Source organism: Crocodylus siamensis, chromosome 3 (assembly GCF_052110815.1).
Source record: "Crocodylus siamensis isolate JL-2025a chromosome 3, ASM5211081v1, whole genome shotgun sequence".
NCBI lineage: Eukaryota > Metazoa > Chordata > Crocodylia > Crocodylidae > Crocodylus > Crocodylus siamensis.
The window spans coordinates 253,225,543-253,246,919 of record NC_143397.1 but is presented as its reverse complement, the minus strand read 5'-3'; the positions used below and the strand labels follow the sequence as shown (position 1 = coordinate 253,246,919).

The 21,377-nt window shown below is 40.3% G+C and overlaps 1 protein-coding gene across 5 annotated transcripts in view; it reads left to right on the top strand.

The window, feature by feature from the left end:
• TRAPPC9 (trafficking protein particle complex subunit 9) overlaps window positions 1-21,377 on the top strand; it is an 826,451-nt gene that overhangs the window by 86,008 nt on the left and 719,066 nt on the right. For all 5 annotated transcript variants that reach the window (XM_090040707.1, XM_090040706.1, XM_090040705.1 and 2 more), the window contains 2 exons: window positions 3,428-3,554; window positions 10,533-10,678. In XM_090040707.1, coding sequence (XP_089896833.1) covers window positions 3,428-3,554; window positions 10,533-10,678 — 273 coding nt within the window. The remainder of the gene's footprint in view (window positions 1-3,427; window positions 3,555-10,532; window positions 10,679-21,377) is intronic.

Below are 21,377 nucleotides of genomic sequence, written 5' to 3'. Positions count from 1 at the left end.
CATCCCCCCCCGCAGACATTGCCCTTATACTAAGGGATAGCCAAGCTGATACTGTAGCCAGCACTGAGCATAACTAGAAAGTGCCTGGCCTGCATTGGGCAAATGTTCTGGACCCACCCCAAGAACAGACTGGTGTGGTCCATGTGAACAAATCATATGGTGGTGCCCATTAAGGCCTCTTCACCGCAGACTCTTCCAGTCATGGCAAACCACGTCATCGCACAGTTCACCCAGAATCCTTTTCTCAGCTCTTCTCTCAGCCTGGCCCATATGACTTGTGTGGCCCTGTCCTCCGTGAGGTGAAGCTGGGCCAGATGGCTCTGGAGTTCACCTGCATAGATGTTTTTGGAATATGCCAGGACTGGTGACATGAATACCTGTTTCCAGTCTTGAGTGGGGATAATTAGCATGTGGGTAAGTTGTGTGGGGTGATATCTGGAGTATATGCACGTGCTGAGCTGCGGGGGCCCAGCCCATTCAGGTATGTAGTAAATCATGAGCCTTTGGCTTTGGACTAAAATCGTGCACGTTTTGTACTATGTATAAAGAGGTGCCAAAGTACTGCTTGGAAGTATGTTTATAGAGTACCTGTTCTACAACTTGCAACAGTTTCAAAAAAAAAAGGTAACATGCATCAATTCTGGAGAAATTAAGTGCACTATGCAATTGCTGCAATCATGTTTAATTTTAAGGTTATTGTTTGTAAATTTGCTCCTCGCTTTGATGTTTTCAGGAGGGCAGGGTCTGACGGTGAGGGAAGGGGGAAGGGGCTGCCAGGGGAAAAAGTTTGGGCAAACCAGTTAGAAGGGCTACCTTGGCTCCCAAGATTTATTTTCCCTGCTGTAGCATTTGAGGGGGACAAATTCAAGGCAAACATCCAGTGATTAGAGTCTGTACCTGGAATATTATATTAAATTGCTAAAAGTTCCATGTATAGAATCTAATTATTGGAAGAGTAGTCTTATAATGAGGGTCGTCTTCTATCCGAGTAAAAACAGTACGTTTTAAGTGAGCATAATTTTAAATCTGCTTATAATAAAACATGGCTTATCCATAAGAGGATAATCATGAGTGACTTATTTGCTATGGTTTTTACCTGCGCAAAAAGTTTAAACTGGTTAACAGCATACATTTTGTAGAAGAATTTATTTAATGAAACCTAAGGTGAAGATCAATATTTTATAAGTTCATTAGATTTGAATTTTTCCCCAATTAAATGACTGATTTGTAGCATGACTGATACTGAACACCCAAAGCCTGAGTTAAATGAGCCTCTGTTCCAAATGTATTCTTTATTTTAATATATTAATTAAAGTTAGATCAGAGGCATGGGAGCTGCCTGAAGCTCTCCAAAGATGACAGTTTTCTCTCTCTCAGGAATACTGAAGCCTAGGGGATGCTATATTACACTCCAAGGATAAGTGTTTTAGAGCAGGAAAATAAGAGAAAATGAGTAACTCTGGGCTTTCACTTTTTGTCGTTCAAGCCTGAAGTATGAACTTTGTACCTTTATTGGTGTGTTATTGCCTTATGGAATCTCAGGATGATTTTTCTTCAGTCCTCCCATGAAAGCATGAAACTTTGCCTTTAATTATTAGAAGTTACGGCCTCTGAAACAAAACAATCTCCCAGAAAAGAATTAGGCAGATGTTTTGCAACAGTCCTTCTGTCTTCTCTTTGCTAGGAATGAATAAGCTTTAATGAACAGTTAAGCTTCTCTGTGGAAAACCTTAGCAAACAGTTAGAAGAAGAATTAATTTGTCTTGATGTATATCATGTCGTTTTGTCCCTCTCTTCATAGTCTAAATTATCTAGAGTGTGTTAAACAAACAAAACAAACTAAACAAACCTCGAGGTTTTGTACCAAAAAAATCTATATCTTTTTCCTGTTGCTTGATTCATACCTGGGTTTCAATTTTCATTTGCTATCACAAAAAATTGTGTAATTTAATGGAAAATCATTTGGTATGGGAAGAAGCAGAAAAGACAAATGGTAAATTGTCCTGTTTCATTTAAGTGTCGATAGTAGAAAATACTGAAATTTGTTTCTTCAGTTAATAGAATATTTTCTTTCATAATTCCTCACAAAACTTTAATCAGTCTGTAAACCAAGTACATTATTTTCTTACCTCTCGAGGGTACTTGTCTGTCTCGGATGTTAACAGTGCATTGATCAGCACAGAATCTAGGTAATGCATTTCTCTTTTGGGCTTTTGAACCATAAATTGATTCTTTAGATAGTGGCATTGTTTTTATAACTTTTTTTCCTTCCTCTTTTTACTTCTCTTTCCTTTCCTTTTCTACCTGAAGAATTCTCTGCAAACAAGAAGACAACTCAAAAGCAAAGATGATTAATAGAACACAGGGTTAAGGAATGATCAATGCATTTTACAGCAAAATAGTTGAAAATCATCTTCTCTTACATGTGTTTTCAGTGGAAAAGCTTTCTTGTAGGGAAATGGCCCTATGCACAGCTCCAGTGTTAATGATGGCATCTTCTTACAGGAGAAAATCAGAACCTAAGTTCAGGTCACTAATAGTTTTCTCTAGGGGGAAAAAAACAGTAAATGTCTTGAAATGGCCAAGGCGCTTTTAAATCTGAAAGTAACACTTGAACAGTCATGCTAGTTAACTTTCAGAATTGTTTATATTATACCTCACTTCCATGACTTTATAGAAAATAATACATCTAGATTATATTTTTCTTAGTTATTGGATTTGAAACTTAGTTCAAATATCTACCTAGTTTTTTTTTTTTGTTTGTTTTTTTTAAATTGAAACAGAAGCAAAAACTTTGTCGTCGCTGGCTATGTAACTGTATGCATGATATGGAGACCTTAAAATAAATGTGCTGTGCTTTAACATAAAGTAACAATGAAATGCTTGTGCTGCCTCTTTTCTGTCTGTAGGTGGATATTTTCATTGACCAATATGCCTTTCTGGTGTTACTCTGATTTAATAAAAGCATTGCTCTGTAATAACTGTGCTGTATGCCTGGAAAGAGAGACAAGTTTGAAAAAAGTTATAAAATATGTACAACTTCTTTGTTGTAATTTCTGTTTATAAACCATTCAGATTATTTTTACTGGTTTTGGCATGCAGGAATGCTGGACACATTTATTTTATTGTGCAAGCTTCTGTGGAAGTAGGGCTTAGAAATACAGCTGCAATTTGTGTTATAATGACAATTTTATTTAACAGGGAGGCATATAAGGCATACATTTTAACTGGCTGGATTCGGCCTTTACAGAATAGAGAGAATTGAATATTATGGTATTGTGGTACAGTCTTGTGTCTAGTTTATAAATAAATAAAGGTATTGAAATCTGAGTTGACTGAACTTTCATTTTTAGCTCTACCTTTTCTGTTTGGGTGTTGTAACTTTTTGGAAAAACAGCTTTAATTGAGGAAAAAAAATCTCTTTTAGAAAAGAAAGATGTAACCCAGAGTTTGGAAAACTACACCTCAAAATGTCCTGGCACAATGGAATTGATCACACTTCCAGATGGTTTGAAATTGCCCCCTGTTCCATTCACCAAACTGCCTATTGTAAGGTAAGACTACATATAACATTATATTTAATGTTTACAATCTGCCGGGCATTTCTAGGGAATTGCCCCAAATCGGTGGTTTTCAACCTGTCATCTATGGACCCTTGGGGTCTGCAGACTGTCTAAGGGGTCTGTGAAAGAGGACTACGATGAATCAGAAGTACGTGAATACCCACACTTAAATTCCACCAGGTCTGCACCTCCATTCAACATTTTTCAGGGGTCTGCAAAAGAAAAAAAGGTTGAAAACCACTATCCTAGATACTCTTATCAGTTTGCATACTTTATTGTCTGGTGTGATGTGGAGCATGTTAAATTGTGGATTTCTTTACATTTAATAATTTATTAAGTTTTACGGTGCAGCTGTTGGTCTGAAGTTAGCTCCTTGAGTAGAGAGAAGTTTTTTTGTTTTGTTTTGTTTTTTGTCTCACTCTTGGAAAATCAAAGTATGAATAACCCAGAAAGCTTAGGCAGGAATTTTCAAAAGAGTTTAAGAGGTAAAAGTAATCTAGGTAAGTCATTATTCTGTGAGATGCCTCCTTCCCCGCCCCCAGAGACATGCATACAGCAGACAAAAATATTCAAATTATCAGTTGAGGTGAGGAATTTTACCATGTTTTAATCTGATCCATTGCAACTTCTGTGTGTCAGATTGCCTGTACAGAACTTCATTGTAAGAGCTGCATTGTTTGGCTCAAGTCACAGCAGTGTATAAACCCGTTATTGTTGTCTCAAGCTCACATCTGAATAATAAAAGAACATTTATGGACTCCTCCACATTTTCTTCCTTCCTTCCTTCCTTTCCTCTCAACGCTTTTGGAAACGCTTGTATTATTTGGTGTCTCTTTCTTCATATTTTTATTAAAAATCTATGTAGTTATTAAGATACTTGTAGTAGATTCTTAAGTAGTTAAGAATAGTTGTTTAGGTCTCTCTTACCATTGACTTAGCATCAGAAGAAAATTCTCAATCTTGAGATTAAAGCTCAAAGGAAAAAAAGTGCGTTCAGCTGCAGCTTTGACTAACATGTGAATGTTTGAAATGCCTGGGGTAATGCTTTTGCTTTGGAGTTGCTTGGCTTGTATTGTGTGTAACCTGGGCTAGGAGGGGATGTGAATGGTGTTCGCATAAGAACAGCTTTAGCTGCTTGGGCCCTCTTCCACAAAATGATTTCACCCCCTTTTATGGGCAAGTTGTATATCCAAAACCAAAAGTGCAATCCTCCAAAATGTCTATTAAACTGTGGAGGTCCCTGAAATTTGTGAAGTCCAGGTTATCACCAACAAAATACCCCTGCATTAAAGTTCTGTGCATGCTGACAAGCATCTCTCTTGGCAGTACTGTGCTGTTGAAGCCTTGCTTCTTTCTCATGTTGCATGACTTATGACCAAGACTTTGGGGTGTATTTGTACTGTCATCTGCCATGTAGTGTTGGCTTGTGTTACCTTACCGTAGGTATCTCTAACTCAGATGAGTAAAAGAGTATAGCCAGAGGAGCATGGCAGCCTACTGCATGGAGCGCTCCATCTCTAGGTAGATTGCTGCTTGCATGCTAGGACGCTCGTGTACTTCTGTTCTGCATGGTAGTTTGTAATGTAGGTGTAGCTTACATCTAGGTTCGGCACTCTTTTCCCTAGTTTACTACATTTACAGTGATTTTGAGAAACTTTACATGTACTGTATTTACCTGAATCTGAGAAGACTAGATTTAAGATGACCTCCCCATAATTAGATTCTGTACATGGAAAATTTATAAAATTGTTATAATTTTACATGTACAGAACCATATTATTGGAGGTTTGTCTTAAATTCATCCCCTCCCCCCCACCTCCACCCCCACTGCTGCAGGGGCAAGCAACAGTAGAAGGGAAGGTGGTGAGAGAGGCAGTAGGCAGAGTCAAGTGCCTGAGACCCTTGTCCCTCGTATTGGATTTAAATACCAGGGAGCGGGGGAGGAATGGCCCTGCAGGGTAGCAGACAGCAAGGGGCTCTTTCCCTCATGTTAAATTATGGGGAGACGCCTCATCTTGGATTTGAGTAAATACAGTACATTCCAGTCTCTTAAGATCTGCACATATTGCTTTTAACGTAAGTTCATGCAAAAACTTGATTCTTTACAGTGTATAATAAATTTAAGCCCTACCAACAAGGCAGTAGTCTTTCATAACTTAGAAGCAGAGTTCAGAACATAGGAAAGTTACACTGACAAATAGGAAGAGGACTAGAGAACAAGGAGTCCTTTATGTAGTACCTTTCCTTAAAAGATGACAGACCCATAATTAAAAATGAATAATAGTTTATAAGGCTAGAAGGGATCATTGTGACTCTTACTAATCCTGTATATTACACAGGCCATAATATTACCCTGAATAAATTCCTGCTTCAAGCAGAGCATATCTTTTTAGGAAAGCATCTGTTCTTCATTTAAATATTTCATTTTGAGTTGTTCAAATAGTTAATTAGCCTTACAGTGCAAAATAAGGAGCGCATTATTCATCTAAATTTGTCTAGGCCTATTTTCCAGGCATTGGATCTCACTCCTTTTTCTGCTAGATTGAAAAGTCTTTAATTATCAAATTTTTCTCCTGGCTAGTACAGGAAATTAAAGTTAGCGCCCCTTGACCAGTTCTCTCAATGTTTGGATGCAATTTATCTGGACCTGCGGATCTCAGAGTCCAATTTTGGTAGTTCCTCGACATGTGTTGAAGCTTAAAAATATTTCCGCACCGTATGACTACTATCATCTGTTTTCCCCCAAGTAGAGAATAGGCATATTTACTGAGTATTTCTTCCTTTGCTGCATTCTTCTTCCATGTCTTGTTAATAACAGAACAATAACGTTGTTAGGATATTTTTGTTCCTGTCACATTGAACTTTCTTATTTCTGATTTTGCTTGCCACTGATTTGGCCATTTACTTTACTTTTCAGGAGGGTTTTGTGGTTGGTTTTTTTTTCTTTTTTTTTTTCCTTTAACAACTTCTAGGTTCTAATTTATATTAATTTTTTTTCAACTTCTTTTTTTATCCATTTATCACGTAGGGCTTTTTAGAGTTTTTATTTCTAGTGTGCCAGACTTCTAACCAGTGTAGCCTTGCTCAACCATAATTCTATATTTGAGTAGTATCTAGTAAAACGTTCTAATATTTTACAGTTATTCACATTTTTCTGGTTTTGTTTTTTTTAAATTCTAGGGCTATAGAATGCAATTCATTCAGTTTTAAATATTTAAGGAACTACTGTTCTACACATGAAATGCTATGATTTTGTGTGTGAAGGAGAAGGGATTTATTGATCTGTGAAACCATAGAAATGTTTTTTGCAGATATAGCTGAAGAATTATTATAGCTTTGTTTTGTATGTCAGATGCCTTTTTTGTTGGTTTCTTTTTGCTACTTTGCCCTTTTACAGTGCTTATATAATGCAGTGATAGGTGTTTTAGAGCATAGGTAGGTATGTATGAAATGTTCCTTTATTGGCAGTTTACCTGTACGTATGTACGTATGTATATTCTTATAAGGGTGCTTATCAGTTTATTCTTTAAATGCTTCATTTTAAAATATTTATTTCCCTCTTGCATGAGGCTGACTCAGTAGAACTAATTATGTATGCATTGCTGTGTATGGGATGTTCCAGGGATCTTTAGGTTTTGGTTAATTATTTTTACATAAATTCAGTGTCTATTTAATAGTCTTACTTTTTGGTTTTGTTGGTTGTGGTGGTAAACATTAAAATGTTAATACTTTATAATAGTTCTTATCCTATAATGTCTCTGTAAAGCTTCCTTCGGAATGGTTCTGTTGCTGGTGCAATATTATGGCATTGCAAGGATGATACCGCTTTGTATTATTCCTTACACCATTTCATTCTCTTTTCTGTGGTAGCACGTTAGGTTTGAAGGTTTAGGTAACTTTCTACAGGAATTTTTGTTTCCAGATTATGTTTTCAGTTTAACTTTTATTAGGACAATATTCATATTTTTGCGTGATATAGTTGTCTGCTGTGCTGAGTGTACCAGGTGTTTTCTTTGCAGTAATATTATTTTTATTCCTAGGCTAACAATTATTCGAGTAACTTATCTGCTGTACTGTAAACCATGCAAATTATTTTAATATCCCTAAAACATAACTTTCTTCATTGGAAAAAGTGGTTTTATTGTTGTTTCTCTGTTGCCAATTAGCAGATGAGAAAAGTTTTCTTCTCAGTGCAGCTTTGCTGTAACTTATTAACATCTAAAGATCTTCCATAAAATGCTCAATGAAAACTGAATCAACTGTAATGTTTATGGTTTTTCTTTGATATATCTTTGCATTATTATCAAAGCATTCTAGGACGGTAGCTTGCACACGGTCATGTGGAGTTCTCAGGGGAAAGAAGTTTCATCTTAAAAACAAGCTGTGTTTTTTATAAGGTTCTCAGACAATCTTGGTTTCTTTCAGAGATCTCCTACAGCTAAAACTTGTGTTTGTTCATTATTCCTTCAAGTGTCCATCTGGAAGGAAGTAAAGCTTTTCAAATTACTCATTTATTCTTCATATTTCTCTACTGGATAAAAACTTTGTTGTGATCAAATTGTATTATTCATAGCGTTAGCCTTCAGAGAACAATTTTGAATAAATAGTATGGTATTTCGTACTTCCAGAGGACCTAAATTTAAATTCTAGGTTGGTTATACAGTGAAATTCCAAAAAGAAGGTACCTGCTTGGTCCTCTTGGCTAACAAGCAGGTAATGTAATATAATGTAAGACACAAATATCAGAGTTGAGCATGATCTCTCAGGAGGGACCATAACTGAAGTGTAAACAGATGACTGTTTAGGTGTTTTGTATTTAAACTGATACAGTTCCTGCTTAAACCTTCACTGGTACATTATGCCTGGCACTGGCTCAGTTTAATTATCCTATATTTTACAAATTAAATTAACATTATTTTATTAAAAAGAAAAAGTTACTCTGCAAAAGTAAGTGGTGCTTGTATATTTCAGCAGTTTCCTTTTCTTTAAGTAAATTTTATTTGATAATCAGGACTATTACTGCCAAATGCCTGCCAGGTGAATGTTCTGATTTTTAGTGTTTCATGTATACCATACCTTTCATATCTTCATCTATATCTCCCATCAGGCTTACAGGACACTCTGTGTAAGAACATAGGGTGTTTATAGACCTGCTTCGGAAGCGGGGAAAGGAGCACTTTAATTAGAGTGGCTCTGAGAGCTGGTCTAGTTAAATAGTCCAGAGCATCACGTGTTTCAGTGTCCCTGCACTGAAAAATGGTGGCAAGGGTGCTTGAACTAAACCTCATCAAATGAGCTTTAGTTAAAGCACCCCCACTGCCATTTTTCAGTGTGGTGAGGCTGATGCACATGATGCTGCGGTCTGCTCCAACACACTGTAATTAGAGACTCTCCTCCAACAACCCACATCTCCCTGGCTAGGGAAAGTCATTAAACACAAACTGGTTTTAAGTGATCAGAAACTGGTTTAAACCTGTAACAGAACAGAACAGGTTTATGCAGTGTCTGTCCTAGACCCCTTCCTAGTTTAAATCGGAGTCCCCGGGCATCCCAGATGCTTTGCAGCCCTAGGCTGGGGCCCCAGAGAGTAGGGCTGGCCCTGCCCCTCTGCTTCCTAGCTGGAGCTCCAGCAGAGAGTGCAGGCACAGCAGGGCCTGCCTGGCTTCCCCCTGCCTCATCCCTCCTCACTGCTCAAGCAGGGATTCCCCCAGCCCCATGGACCCTAGGCATGTGGTATGCTAGCTAATACTGAGAGGTGTCTGCGCGTGTCTCCAGTTTCACTGGGACAGGCAGACAGTAGCGTCTGCTTTTTGGAGCTAAGCAGGTCAGGGGTAATGCCCCTCCTTTCCTTCCTTGGAAAAAGCTGTTTAAGAAGCGCTTGAACTAATAAGAGGGGCTTTTGTTTTCCTGATGGGCTGTTAAATGCTGTGTTATCAGATCCCTGATGGCTACCTCCCTGTCAGGTTTGCTGCAGACAATATGAAGAAGCAGGGAGAGGGAGATGGAAAAGCTCAGTATCATCATCACTGCACACCCCACTTTGCCTCAGAGTGCTGGCCAGGGGCCGAGTACTGAGCAGGGAAAAGCTTGGCATGGTGGAAGCAGGGTTGGGGTCTAAGTGCCTGCCTAATTGGAGAGTCCTGCTAGGGCCTGGCTCTGCCCCCCCTCAGCTTAGCGCTCTGGAAGGGCTACTCTGGCACCCGCCAGCTTCCAGCCTGAGCCACTGCAGGCATGTGCAGGCATTTTCTCAGTCCAGAGGGAATATCTGTGCACTTGCAAAGCAGTTCAACATAGGCAGGTTAGACTAACCTGCAAAGATTGAACCAATTCAGGCGCAGGCTTCCTGAATGTCTGGCCCTAGCCCCGGTACCTGTTTAAACTATTTGCCTTTTTTTCTTTTCTTTTGTTCCCTCTCCCCTTCCCTCTCTCCCTCTCTCTAAATTTCTATGTCCTTTTTCTTGATCTAAAAGCAAATTGTTATCTCTTTAAACTCATTTGGATTCTGGTGTAGTTTCCATCCTTAGGAACTTTCTCATATTACATTTAATGCAAAACAGTTCTGTCTGGGTTCTAGCTGTGTGAAAGGTCTTTGTGCGAACCTCTTGCTATCTAGTACTTAGTGCTGAAAAATCTTTAGATTTCTTTCCAAGACTTGGATTGTGGATTATAGAGAAACCACAACTATCTGGATTCCTTACATTTGAATTTGGGGGGATTACTGTCTGAATATTGCACTTTTGTAGGAAGGGTTTATCGTTTACATCTTTCCTATTGTACCCTTTTCTTATCTTTTTGAATTAATGTGTATCTGCAGTTTTTTAAATTAATGCTCTTTGTCTTTATACCTTCAGTTTATATATAATTTTCTATTACTGTGCTTATTTTAATAAAAAAATTGCATAATGAATATTTAAAAACTGTTTTTAATGCAAAAACAGCCCAAAATGCCTTCTTTTTTTTACTTAACAGATCTGTGAAACTCTTGAACCTTCCTGTCAGCCTTCGGCCCCAGAAAATGAAAAGTTTGCTGGGTCAGAACATGTCAACCAAAAGTCCTTTTATATACTCTCCAATTATTGCACACAACCGTGGAGAGGAAAGAAGTAAGAAAATAGGTGAGAATGGTTGTATTAATTTAACCTTTAAATCCATGTCATGCTTCTCTAAATCATGCGCTTCCTCTTTTTGGGTAGCTTGATTTTTATGCAACCAGAAGCAAAATATTGTTTTTTTCCAATATACTGTATATACTTTTTTCTTTTTAGCTAATTAGCTAAAGTAGTTTGTCATTTAACAACTCAGTATTTACTTTCAATTGGCCTGTTGTGGGATAACCATTTTTAATCCTGGCATACAATTAAGGCACAAGTCTTCCCCTTAACTGCAGATAAGAAATGCTCTTCCATGTCAATAGGAGTTTTTATCACAGTAGGTATGTAGGATGAAGCAAGGGGGCATGGTCCTTGGATCTCTTGAGTGTCTTTAACAAATTGCTGTCTATCTTTGTAGTGGCAGGACATTGCCCTTCTACCTCTGCTTTACCCATGGCAAATTAAGCAATGTTTGTGCTGTTTCAGATATCATGTATCCTAGTGGTGTGTGAGGGTTGTTCTTAAAGTTTTTATCAGCTGGTTAGACAAACACTTTTCTAGGATTGTTTAGGCAGGGGTGATTTTTGCCTTGCCCTGAGGTTTGGACCAGATGACCTCCTATGATACCTTCCAGCCTTATTTTTCTTAGAGTCTATGAAATACAGATGACCTCCAATGAGGCTCAGATTTTATTGCCCAAAAAAAGTGTTTGTAGGGAAAATCCTATTCCACATGTGTCCATTCTACTTCCGGGTGGGGGTTCACTGATCGAGATTTTTTGGGCTGATACCAGCGGCTGATTTTTTTTTTTTTTTTTTTTTTTTTAATGAGCCGTATCGACTGATACTGAGCCGATTGCCAATCTGCAGCCCGACAGCTTGGAGACCAGCATCCGGCTGGTACATCTGTTGTTGGGGAAGGGGTAAGAGGGGCAGAAGGGGCAAGGGGTGCAGATCGAGGTCCCTGCAGTGAGAGAGGGAGTAGGGCAGGCATTGCCCAGCTGGGGCAGTGCAGGACACTGGAAAGAGCTGTGAGTTGCTCATCTGGGAGCTGCAGGGAGGGGGATACCTCCTGCTGCTGCACATACCCTGAGGGGGCATGGGAGGTATGTGCCCCCAGGATCTGTGCACAGGGCAAGGGTGGGCTGCCACTGCGGGCAGGGGCCAGGGCTACACTGAGCTCTTCCTAGCAGGGGGCTGGGCCAGGGCTGTGCTCAGGGTGGGCAGCAGTGGTGCTGCGAGGGGGGTCTGTGGTGAATTTTGGGGTGGCTGTAGGCCCCACCCTCCATAGCTCTCCTCCCAGCACCACTGCCGCCACCCGCCCCGAGCATGGCCCGGCCCAGCCCCCTGTTGGGAACAGCTCTGCGCAGCTGGGAACAACATGGAACAACTTCTAGTTCTGCTGAGAATGTTCTAGAATAGAAGTAAGAATTTCTGCGTTGGAAGTTAATTTTTGGCTTACAAACTCTTTTGTGTGTTAATTTGAAATTGATAAATGTTGTGATTTGTGTTTTTTGTCTCTTTTTCTGGCTAACCAATATGTATATATGAGGAAAAATTGTTTGAAAGCCATGTTAGGCTACATAGAGAAGTTCTACTTTAGAGCAGTCTTGCCTGCTCTTAAAGAGAATTAATGTTTTGGAAGTTCATAATTTACATGACGGCATAGCTGAACAAAATTAAATACTCATATTAACATAAAGAATAAGTAATTGTACACATCTTAAAGTTTTAAATTTATTATTATTTATTTAACACCCAAAGTATCCTGACTTGTAGAAATAACAAGATAATAAGCATATTAGAAATACGTGATATAAAATGTTGTATGTGTTTTTGAAGTCAGCTGTTCAGTTGCTGTGCTGCTACTGTTACTTAATGTACTAAATATGATTTTTTTTTACCGTCACATTTTCTTCCATCTCTTTCTGCTTATTGCTTATATGAACCCACAGACTGGTTGCATGCTAAATGTGTAAGTTGTTTGAGAGGCAAGGGTGTCTTGGTCCAATAACAGATATCACCCTAACTCCAACTGTGCAGCTGGGATAGTTAGACAAGTTTTTGAATGCAGGATGTTCTTTGTGAGATCATGCAAGCAGCAAACTTCAATATCTTCCGTGTTGTGGTGGTGTAGCTATGATTTGTCTAGAAGTTATGCAAGAGGCAAGCATTTCTTGTGGTGCTACCTTTATTACACCAACTGTGTAGTTGCAGTAGAGTTAGACATCATGACTTCCTGAAGAATGTGCAGCATTTGAAAGCTTGTTTAACTATCTCAGCTACACAGTTGGTCCAATAAAGTGGGTCACCTGAAGACATTCTTGCCTCTTGCATAATTTCTGGATTATCACTCATACACAATTGAAAGTTATTTGAGGAGCACAATAATATTTTAATTAGTGCGAAGTGGCAAGTATTCGATTCAGTCAATTTGGAGGGACAGTGATTCAATTCGATGATTTGAATCGCTGTCCTGATTTGAGTTGGCTGATTCGGATCCAAAGATTTGGTGTTGGTTTGGAGATTTGGCCATAGGCTAAACAAGCAGCTGTCCCCAAGGATGCTGGACACAGCTGCCTCCAGCAGGTAAGTCTGTGGTGGGAGGAGGGAAGGGGTAGGAGGGGCAGATCAATGCCCCCATAGCGAGGGAGGGATTGGGGCTGGGGCTGGGACAAGCTGCCCAGGAGGGGAGGGGTGGGATGGGGCACAGGACTCAGGGAGGGGGGCTCCTGTCACTGCGCTGCCTGCACCACCTATCCAGGAGGGCATGGGAGTGGACATGTGCTTCTGGATCTGCATGGGGTGGGCTGGGCCGGGCTGCCCTTCGGCTGGGTAGTGGAAAGCACTGGGAGTGGGGGCTCTTCCTGGCTGCTGCTTGTCCAGTTAGAGTGGGGGGCCAGGTGAGGGATATGAGGGTCATATTTTGCTGCCTTTTATCCTTCTCTGGCAGACTTGTGTGATCCCCCAGCATCATCTTGGCTACCCAGTCTGGAGGTCACTGTCCCACATGGGTCTTGAGTAGTACCTGACAGCTGTCAGTCACAGGGGTCTTGCTTGCTGGTAGTGCAGTTTGGGAGTCAGTTTGTGATTTTGATTAATTAACAATGGTATTGTTTAGGGTTGCAAGAATAGTCAATAGGGTAGGTGTTCAGTTCCAGGAATCGGTTCTTTAGCCTAACTTAACTTAAAATTCAGTTCCCTGGCTAGGCTGTTGTCTACTGATGATCATTAGCCAATGACACCAAACTTCGGGGCAAAGCATCCACGCCAGAAGATAGGCGGGTGATCCAGGCTGACCTGGACAAGCTCAGCAAATGGGCAGATGAGAACCTGATGGTGTTTAACACCGAAAAATGCAAGGTTCTCCACCTTGGGAAGAAAAACCTGCAGCATCCTTATAGGCTTGGCAGTGCTACGTTGGCTAGCACTATGGAAGAAAGAGACTTGGGGGTCATCATTGACCACAAGATGAACATGAGCCTGCAATGCAATGCTGCGGCTAGTAAAGCGACCAAAGCGCTGGCTTGCATCCACAGATGCTTCTCGAGCAAATCCTGGGACATCATTCTCCCCTTGTACTCGGCCTTGGTGAGGCCGCAGCTGGAGTACTGCGTCCAGTTTTGGGCTCCACAATTCAAAAAGGATGCGGAGAAGCTTGAGAGAGTCCAGAGGAGAGCCACGCGCATGATCAGAGGTCAGGAAAACAGACCGTACGATGATAGACTGAGAGCCATGGGACTCTTTAGCCTGGAAAAGCGCAGGCTCAGGAGTGATCTGATGGCCACCTATAAGTTTCTCAGGGGTGACCACCAGGATCTGGGGGAACGTTTGTTTGCCAGAACGACCCAAGGGATGACGAGGTCGAACGGTCACAAACTCCTGCAAGACCATTTCAGGCTGGACATAAGGAAGAATTTCTTTCCTGTCCGAGCCCCCAAGGTCTGGAACAGTCTGCCATCGGAGGTGGTTCAAATACCTACATTGAACACCTTCAAGAGTAAATTGGATGCTTATCTTGCTGGGATCCTATGACCCCAGCTGACTTCCTGCCCTTCGGGCAGTGGGCTGGACTTGATGATCTCCCGAGGTCCATTCCAGCGCTGATGTCTATGAAAATCCTTCCCTCACATTCACACAAGGGACTGCCCAGTATAACAGATTTTATCACTTTACAATTACAATTTTAATGCAGTTTTAACAATGGTCCAGGGTGTAGCTTCATTCTACAGGGAGTACATTCCTTAAGAGTTTAAAAGGTATAAAATATAAAATGCCTTGGTAAAGACGAGACAGATGAAATATAAAAATGCATTGTGAGAAGTATATAAAAATGCAATGTGAGGTAGTGAGGATCAAAGGCTACTGGAGACAGTAAGTGAGTTAGCACCAGGATATATTTACAGTCTTTGCAGTGGATGTTTTAATTCTTTTGTTTTCTTCAGTGACACTGAGCTTCATTGATATGTAGATGTAGTTTCTAGGTTTTTCCTACAGAAAGCCACTTCAGCTTTCTGGCTTGCCACCCCCATGCAATGAGTGTACTAGGTCTCTGCCAGTACTTAAAAGGAAAAAAAAAATGCACAAAATGGGGGGGGGGGGTGCAAGCAAGAAGGGGCTGCTGTTATATCCACATCCAGAAGGGAAATGTACAAAGGGGGCTTTCTGCTACAGCTCCACCGTGCTCTGTGGGGTGGGGGGAGCCAGGCTGCAGCTGGGGCTAGCTGCCTGGAGCACAACCCTGGCTCCACGCACCCTGCAGAGCACAGCCCAGTGGCAGGCAGCTGGGGCTAGCCTCCTGGAGTGCAGCCCAGCCCAGCCCAGCCCACCCATGCAGATCCAGGGACACACGCCTGCTCCCATGCTCTCATGGACCAGCAGCGTGCAGTGGTGGAAGCCTGAGTCCTGCACACTCCCGCCCCCCAGCCCTGACTGGGCTGCTTGTCTCAGCCCCAATCCCTCCCTCGCTGTGGGGGCATTGAGCAGCCCGCTCTCCCCAAGCCCCTTCATTCTCCCCTCTGCCCACCACAACAATCTTAACAGCTGGAGGCAACTGTGTCCAGTGTGGATGAGGACTGCTGCCTGTTTAGTCTATGGCCAGATCTCTCTCAATCTATTTGGAGGCTTCTGATTCATTTCAGAGCTTTTAATGGGTCTCCCGATTCAATTTGGATTTGGAAATTCGGCCATCAAATTGGGCCGAATCTCTTCTGAATCGAATAGACTACCAAAACTTCTCACAGCCCTAATTTTAGTTCCTGCTGCGGCTCTGGGTACTACTACAGCTGGAATGATCACAAAACATCTTGTATACTGAGGTTACAATGAATGTGGTGAGGCTGATGGCATTGGTTATGTATTATGGGTGCCTGGTGCTTTGGGTAAGAATATTTTCAGTTGCTTATAACTTTGCAAAAATTTGCTGTTTTGGACTGAATTTTTGTAAAGTTTGGAAAGCTTCTGGAAATGATTTTAAGAATTAGGCTTGGAAAAATGCATTGTTTTGTCCACGTTTAAATAATTATGTTAACATTTCCTTTGAACGGCTCTAGTAATTCATTCCATGGAGTAGGGACTTGATGTGCCCAAAGTAACCTGGGGGAGTTGGGGAAAACTGCATGTCTTCTCTACGAAAACCTGTTTACATTTGACGAGATTATCCATTTTTGAAAAATTGCTCTTCATATATGTGCATACTTACATTCTTAGGAGTGGATTTTTCTGATGATTGGGCATGTACTTGTGGTTCAGTTTTGCCGTGTCTCAAGACACGGAGAGTTCCAGTTCTTGCGCTTTGATTCTTTCTGGTCTGTCGTTAGTCCCCTTGGACTAGAATCTTAATTCTGGCTTTTCCTGAACTTGAATGCTTGATTTTGTAGTTTGATATTTCATTGTATTTTGTTGATCTAATGTAAATAGACAACTAACAGATGAATTACGGAGGATGGAATATAATATCAAGGCTATGATCAAACCCACAAAGTTAGCATGCATTTTGTTAATTTGGTGATGTTTATAGCCTTTTTCATCATTAAAGGCTATGGTTGCTTTTCACAAAGCTATACAGAAAGGAGAGATGACACTTGCCTACGACTTTCAGGGAAAAAAAAGCATATTTTTATGATGGCAAATAAGATGTCCCAAAGTAGAAATAAATATAATTAGGAAGCCAGTGGCAAAGGCAAATACCCTGTTTCCTGAAGGACCCTTGCTTTTGTTGCAAGTTAGTAAATACTATCAGGCGTATGTCTTAGTCTTCCAAGTTTCATAGTGTCACTTTCCATTTTTGTGAGAGCATTCCTATCATTGGATAAACTGATTTTGGCAATTGCCCTTCTCATTTTTCCTCTGTCATTGTTTACCTAATTTTTTTGTTCTAAGGAAGGTTGTTTAAATTAAAGCTAGGCAGGAAATAGGTTTTTCCACTATTTTGTGGGAACTTTGGAAACTTCAAAGATTGCTTTCCTTATCCCAAATTGGAACAAAGTCAATCTCAAAAAGAGGTCGTGGACCCCATGTGGGTGAGTACACAACTTAAAGTGTACCCTTCACCTATACAGAAATAATATTTCTTGTGAAAAATAGTTCCTGCTGTTTCTCATCAATATTGTCATGTTTTAGAACTGTTTTCATTATTCAATTTGTTAAATCATTTATATTGTTCAGTTGGATTTTTTCATTTATACAAGATCCGTAACTCTTTTGGTAACTTGACCAACATTTTTATAAATATTATTTATATTCCTGAACCATTGATTCCATTAGAGAATCTATAACAGCTCAATATTATTACTTGTTTCATAAAGGAAAGGAAAGATTTTTGGGGGAAAGAAACTCAAAATGCTGAATTAAAAGTCTTTTAAATCATGCTATGATGGCATTTTTAAAATGGATTTAACTGTATATAGAACTGTATGTAGATATAATTTGCACTTACAGAATAGTAGCAAACTTCCTTGGTTAGGATATAGCCTAGGTTTTTCAAGTTTTTAAAAATAATCCTGGTTGATTACCTGACATTAATTTGCTAATGAATCTTAGTATGTCATTGGATAAATCATTACAGCAAAAAGTAAGTTGAGTATTAGCGAAAGCCCAAAGGGAAATTAAACCCTTGAGAAGTCTTAAATTGCTTACTGCTATTTTAGTGCTCATAACTTAAGCTTCTTAAACTAATTATATTTTAAAACATTAAATTGGATTATTGTAGATTAGTTCAGGTTTCTACCTTGGCAGTTATGAATAATAAAACTACAAATCCTGGTGCAACAGAAGCGATCAGTGTTATAAATTATAGACAGTGTGCACAGAAGTAAGAACATAGAATAGGTTCTGACTTGTAATGGCTTAAAGTTATAGTTAACCTGCCATCATTTTAACACTGTTACCAGTTCCAGTAGCTGCAGGTAGTTGGGGCAGTTGAGGCTAGGTGAGAGACCTGCTACAAGCAAATCCAGGGTTTTTGAGAAGATGTTACCATGGTTGCCACTCTTCTTTCCGACAGTGCCTTCCAGAAAGACTTCCACTGTGTTCCTATGGGGAATTCCTACGGGGAGTGCAATTTAAGGAAGTTGAAGGTCCTTCTTATTGTGCCCAATTCATTCCAAAGACTTAGCTATTTTTGAGCAGCAACAGAAAGGGTGGGACAACTTCTGGGCTGACAAAACATCAGCCTGAGTGGACCAGCCATGCAGTAGGTGTAGGTGTTTTTAGTGAAGTCTTTGATTATATGAGAAAACAGTGAGTATACTTCGTATTGTTCAGCCTGAAAAGACCTAGGAATGCTACACAGGTGACTCGGGATATGCTGTATTTTCTTGCCTACAACAAGGAGAGCTTTTCCCCCAACAAACACCTACTGAACATTTGGGTGTTTTCCCCCAACAAACACCTACTGACTCCAAGAAGAGGGCAGAGGGAAAACCAACTGTGGGCTGAATTGGTCGAATCTCCAAATCAGAATCAAATCAGGAGACCCTTTAATCTCTCAGAATCTACTTGGAACCCTATTGAATCATTATCGACTCCACGATGAATACGAGCCACCAATGCCAGACCGCAGCCAGTGAAGGCAGCCATACCTTGTTGTGCATCCAAAGATGCATCTCAGGCCAGTCCAGAGAGGTGATTCTCCCCCTCTACGCGACGTTGGTCAGCCCACAATTGGAGTACTGTGTCCAGTTCTGGGCACTGCACTTTAAGAAGGATGTGGCCTGCCTTGGGAGGGTCCAGAGGAAGCCACCTGCTTGGTTGGAGGGCAGCAGGACAGGCCCTATGAGGAGCGGCTGAGGGACCTGAACCTGTCCAGCCTCAGCAAGCGGATGCTGAGGGGGGATTTGATGGCTGCCTACAAACTCATTAGGGGAGATCAGCAGCAAATAGGAAGGGCCCTATTCCCCTCAGCAGCACCTGGGTGACGAGGAACAGTGGCCCGAAGCTGCTGGAGAATAGGTTCAGTGAAATAGTGCCTCCTAATCTCTAACCTGTTAGGGTGGCTTGGATCTGGAACCAACTTCCTAGGGAAGTGGTCCTTGCTTCTACCTTGGGTAAATTCAAAAAGGTTGGACGAACACCTGTCTGGGGTCATGTGATCCCAGCGAGTGCTCCGGCCACTGGCGGGGGGTTAGACTAGGTGATCTGTTCAGGTCCCTTCTGACCCCAAACTACTGTGAAACTATGAGTGAAATCAGTAAGAGCAGGTTTTCCTGCAGACGAGGTGAAAGAGGAAGTAAAATCTATAGCAATCCACAGGCAGCAGAGCAATAGGCAGGCTTGGCTCCCTAGCTTGTGCTACTTTGTTACTTAATACAAGGAAAGCTCTTTCTTTCTCCTCTATTCCCCCATCCCTCATTCTTCCATTGAAAAAAAACAAGGTATGTATTGCAGTCCAGGACATGCTGCATGTAAAATGTATAGATATATGGTATCATAGAAGGGAAAAACAATGGTAAGTAAAATGGAAAAATAAGGGGCAATAAAAGTCTAGATTTTGTTTGGGAAATTGAATAGAATTGAGAAAATGTTTTAAAAATGATATTTAATGTTTAGGTTATTGAAAGCCATCAATCCATACAAGAGCTTGCTATCTGTGGAGCACTTGCATACTTCTATCATCTTGACCAGTCGCATGATGTTGCCTTGGCTTCTTTCTAGTTATAAGATGCTTTAAAGCAACTAAAATGCATAAAATACTTCTATAATATTACTTTTCAACTATGGTAGCAGTCCTGAAAGAAGCAGTCTAAAGTAATGAATAGGAGAAGAGAGGGTATGAAAGAGTTTCTTGGTTAATGACCACAACATGAAAGGTTTTGGAAATGCTTGCCTTTGTCCACCAAACATTCTTATTGATGCTATTTTCATCCTCTTTTCCCCATTTCCTCCTGTTTTTACTTGCTAAGCATTATTTTAAACATTTATTCTTACACTATTTTATATATGTCTGTATAGTTCCATATGTAAGGAGGCAGTGAGATAACTGGGGTGTCTGGGGTCCTTCTGGAATTTAAATAAACACTAATAAAAACCACTGCAGTTTCTTCAGGCTGGCAGTCAGTGAATTTGTACAAAAAAAAAAGTACTCTTCTGGGCTTTTTTTCCTGGATTCCTAGTCCATAGCTCTTTTAGGATGAGTTGGTAGTATAGTAATGATGTGGTAGCTGCGATGGTCCAGAAATTGTGTGAGGTGCAAGGATTTCTTGGAGTCCTATCTCTTATTGAACCAACTACAGTATGCAACTGACATAGAGTTGTTTCCAAATGCAAGACCATCTGACTTCAAGAAGAGTGTCTTGCTCTTGGAAACTTGTCTACATTAGCTACGTAACTGGTCCAATATAAGACAGCATGCTAAGAAATACTTGCCTCTAGAATGAGTTGCTAATAGTATGGCCAAAGATAACTGTATACAAGATCTCTGATACAATAAAAATTTAGAATATGTTTCCTATGTTCAGTAGTTTCTTGACAATAACAGTCTAGCTTTTTGAGCTTCTGTGCTTAAAGAAAACCTGGGAATGATTAAATATTACGTATCAGTTTGTTATCCTATTCAGTAACTCAGCTTTCAGACTGTGTGGTTGCAGTTCATTTATGTAGTGGTTGTATAAATAGTGTGAAAATGCCAGTTCACGTTTAGATTTTCAATGGCATTTGGACACCTCACTTACTGACATTATTTAAATGTAGTTGTTAATGGCAGTTAAGCTTCTAAATAACTTGGAAGAAACAAGTTTTAGCTTTTGCAGAAACAGTAATTGTGGTGTGATTTTTTTTGAAGTGCCTAGCATGTTTTAGACATCAACCAAACAGGATAAATTGGGGGGGAGGGAGCATACCTGTTCTTTCATTAATCAGCATTTTTCTCTGTAGGTTTTCAATTGCAGGTTTCATATTTTAAGAGGTTGAACTCTTCTCATAATGTATCTTCTTAATTTCTACTAGCAGTAATTGGAGTTAAACATTTGCATTAAGAACCTCTCCCATGAGCTTCCTAATACTATTCACAAAATGTAATCAGATAGCAAATGGTTGTGAATGTATAATTAGAGTACAGACCATTCTAGCCAGTGAATTAGTTTAATTTTCCATAACAAATCTTGGTTTATGCAGTTCACCCCCTAACATTATCCTCATAGTGGGGTGCTAATAAGATGGTAAGATTATGGAGGAAGCTAAGGTTAAAATTCATATACACTGTAGTCAAGATAATAATTTTTGTTGTG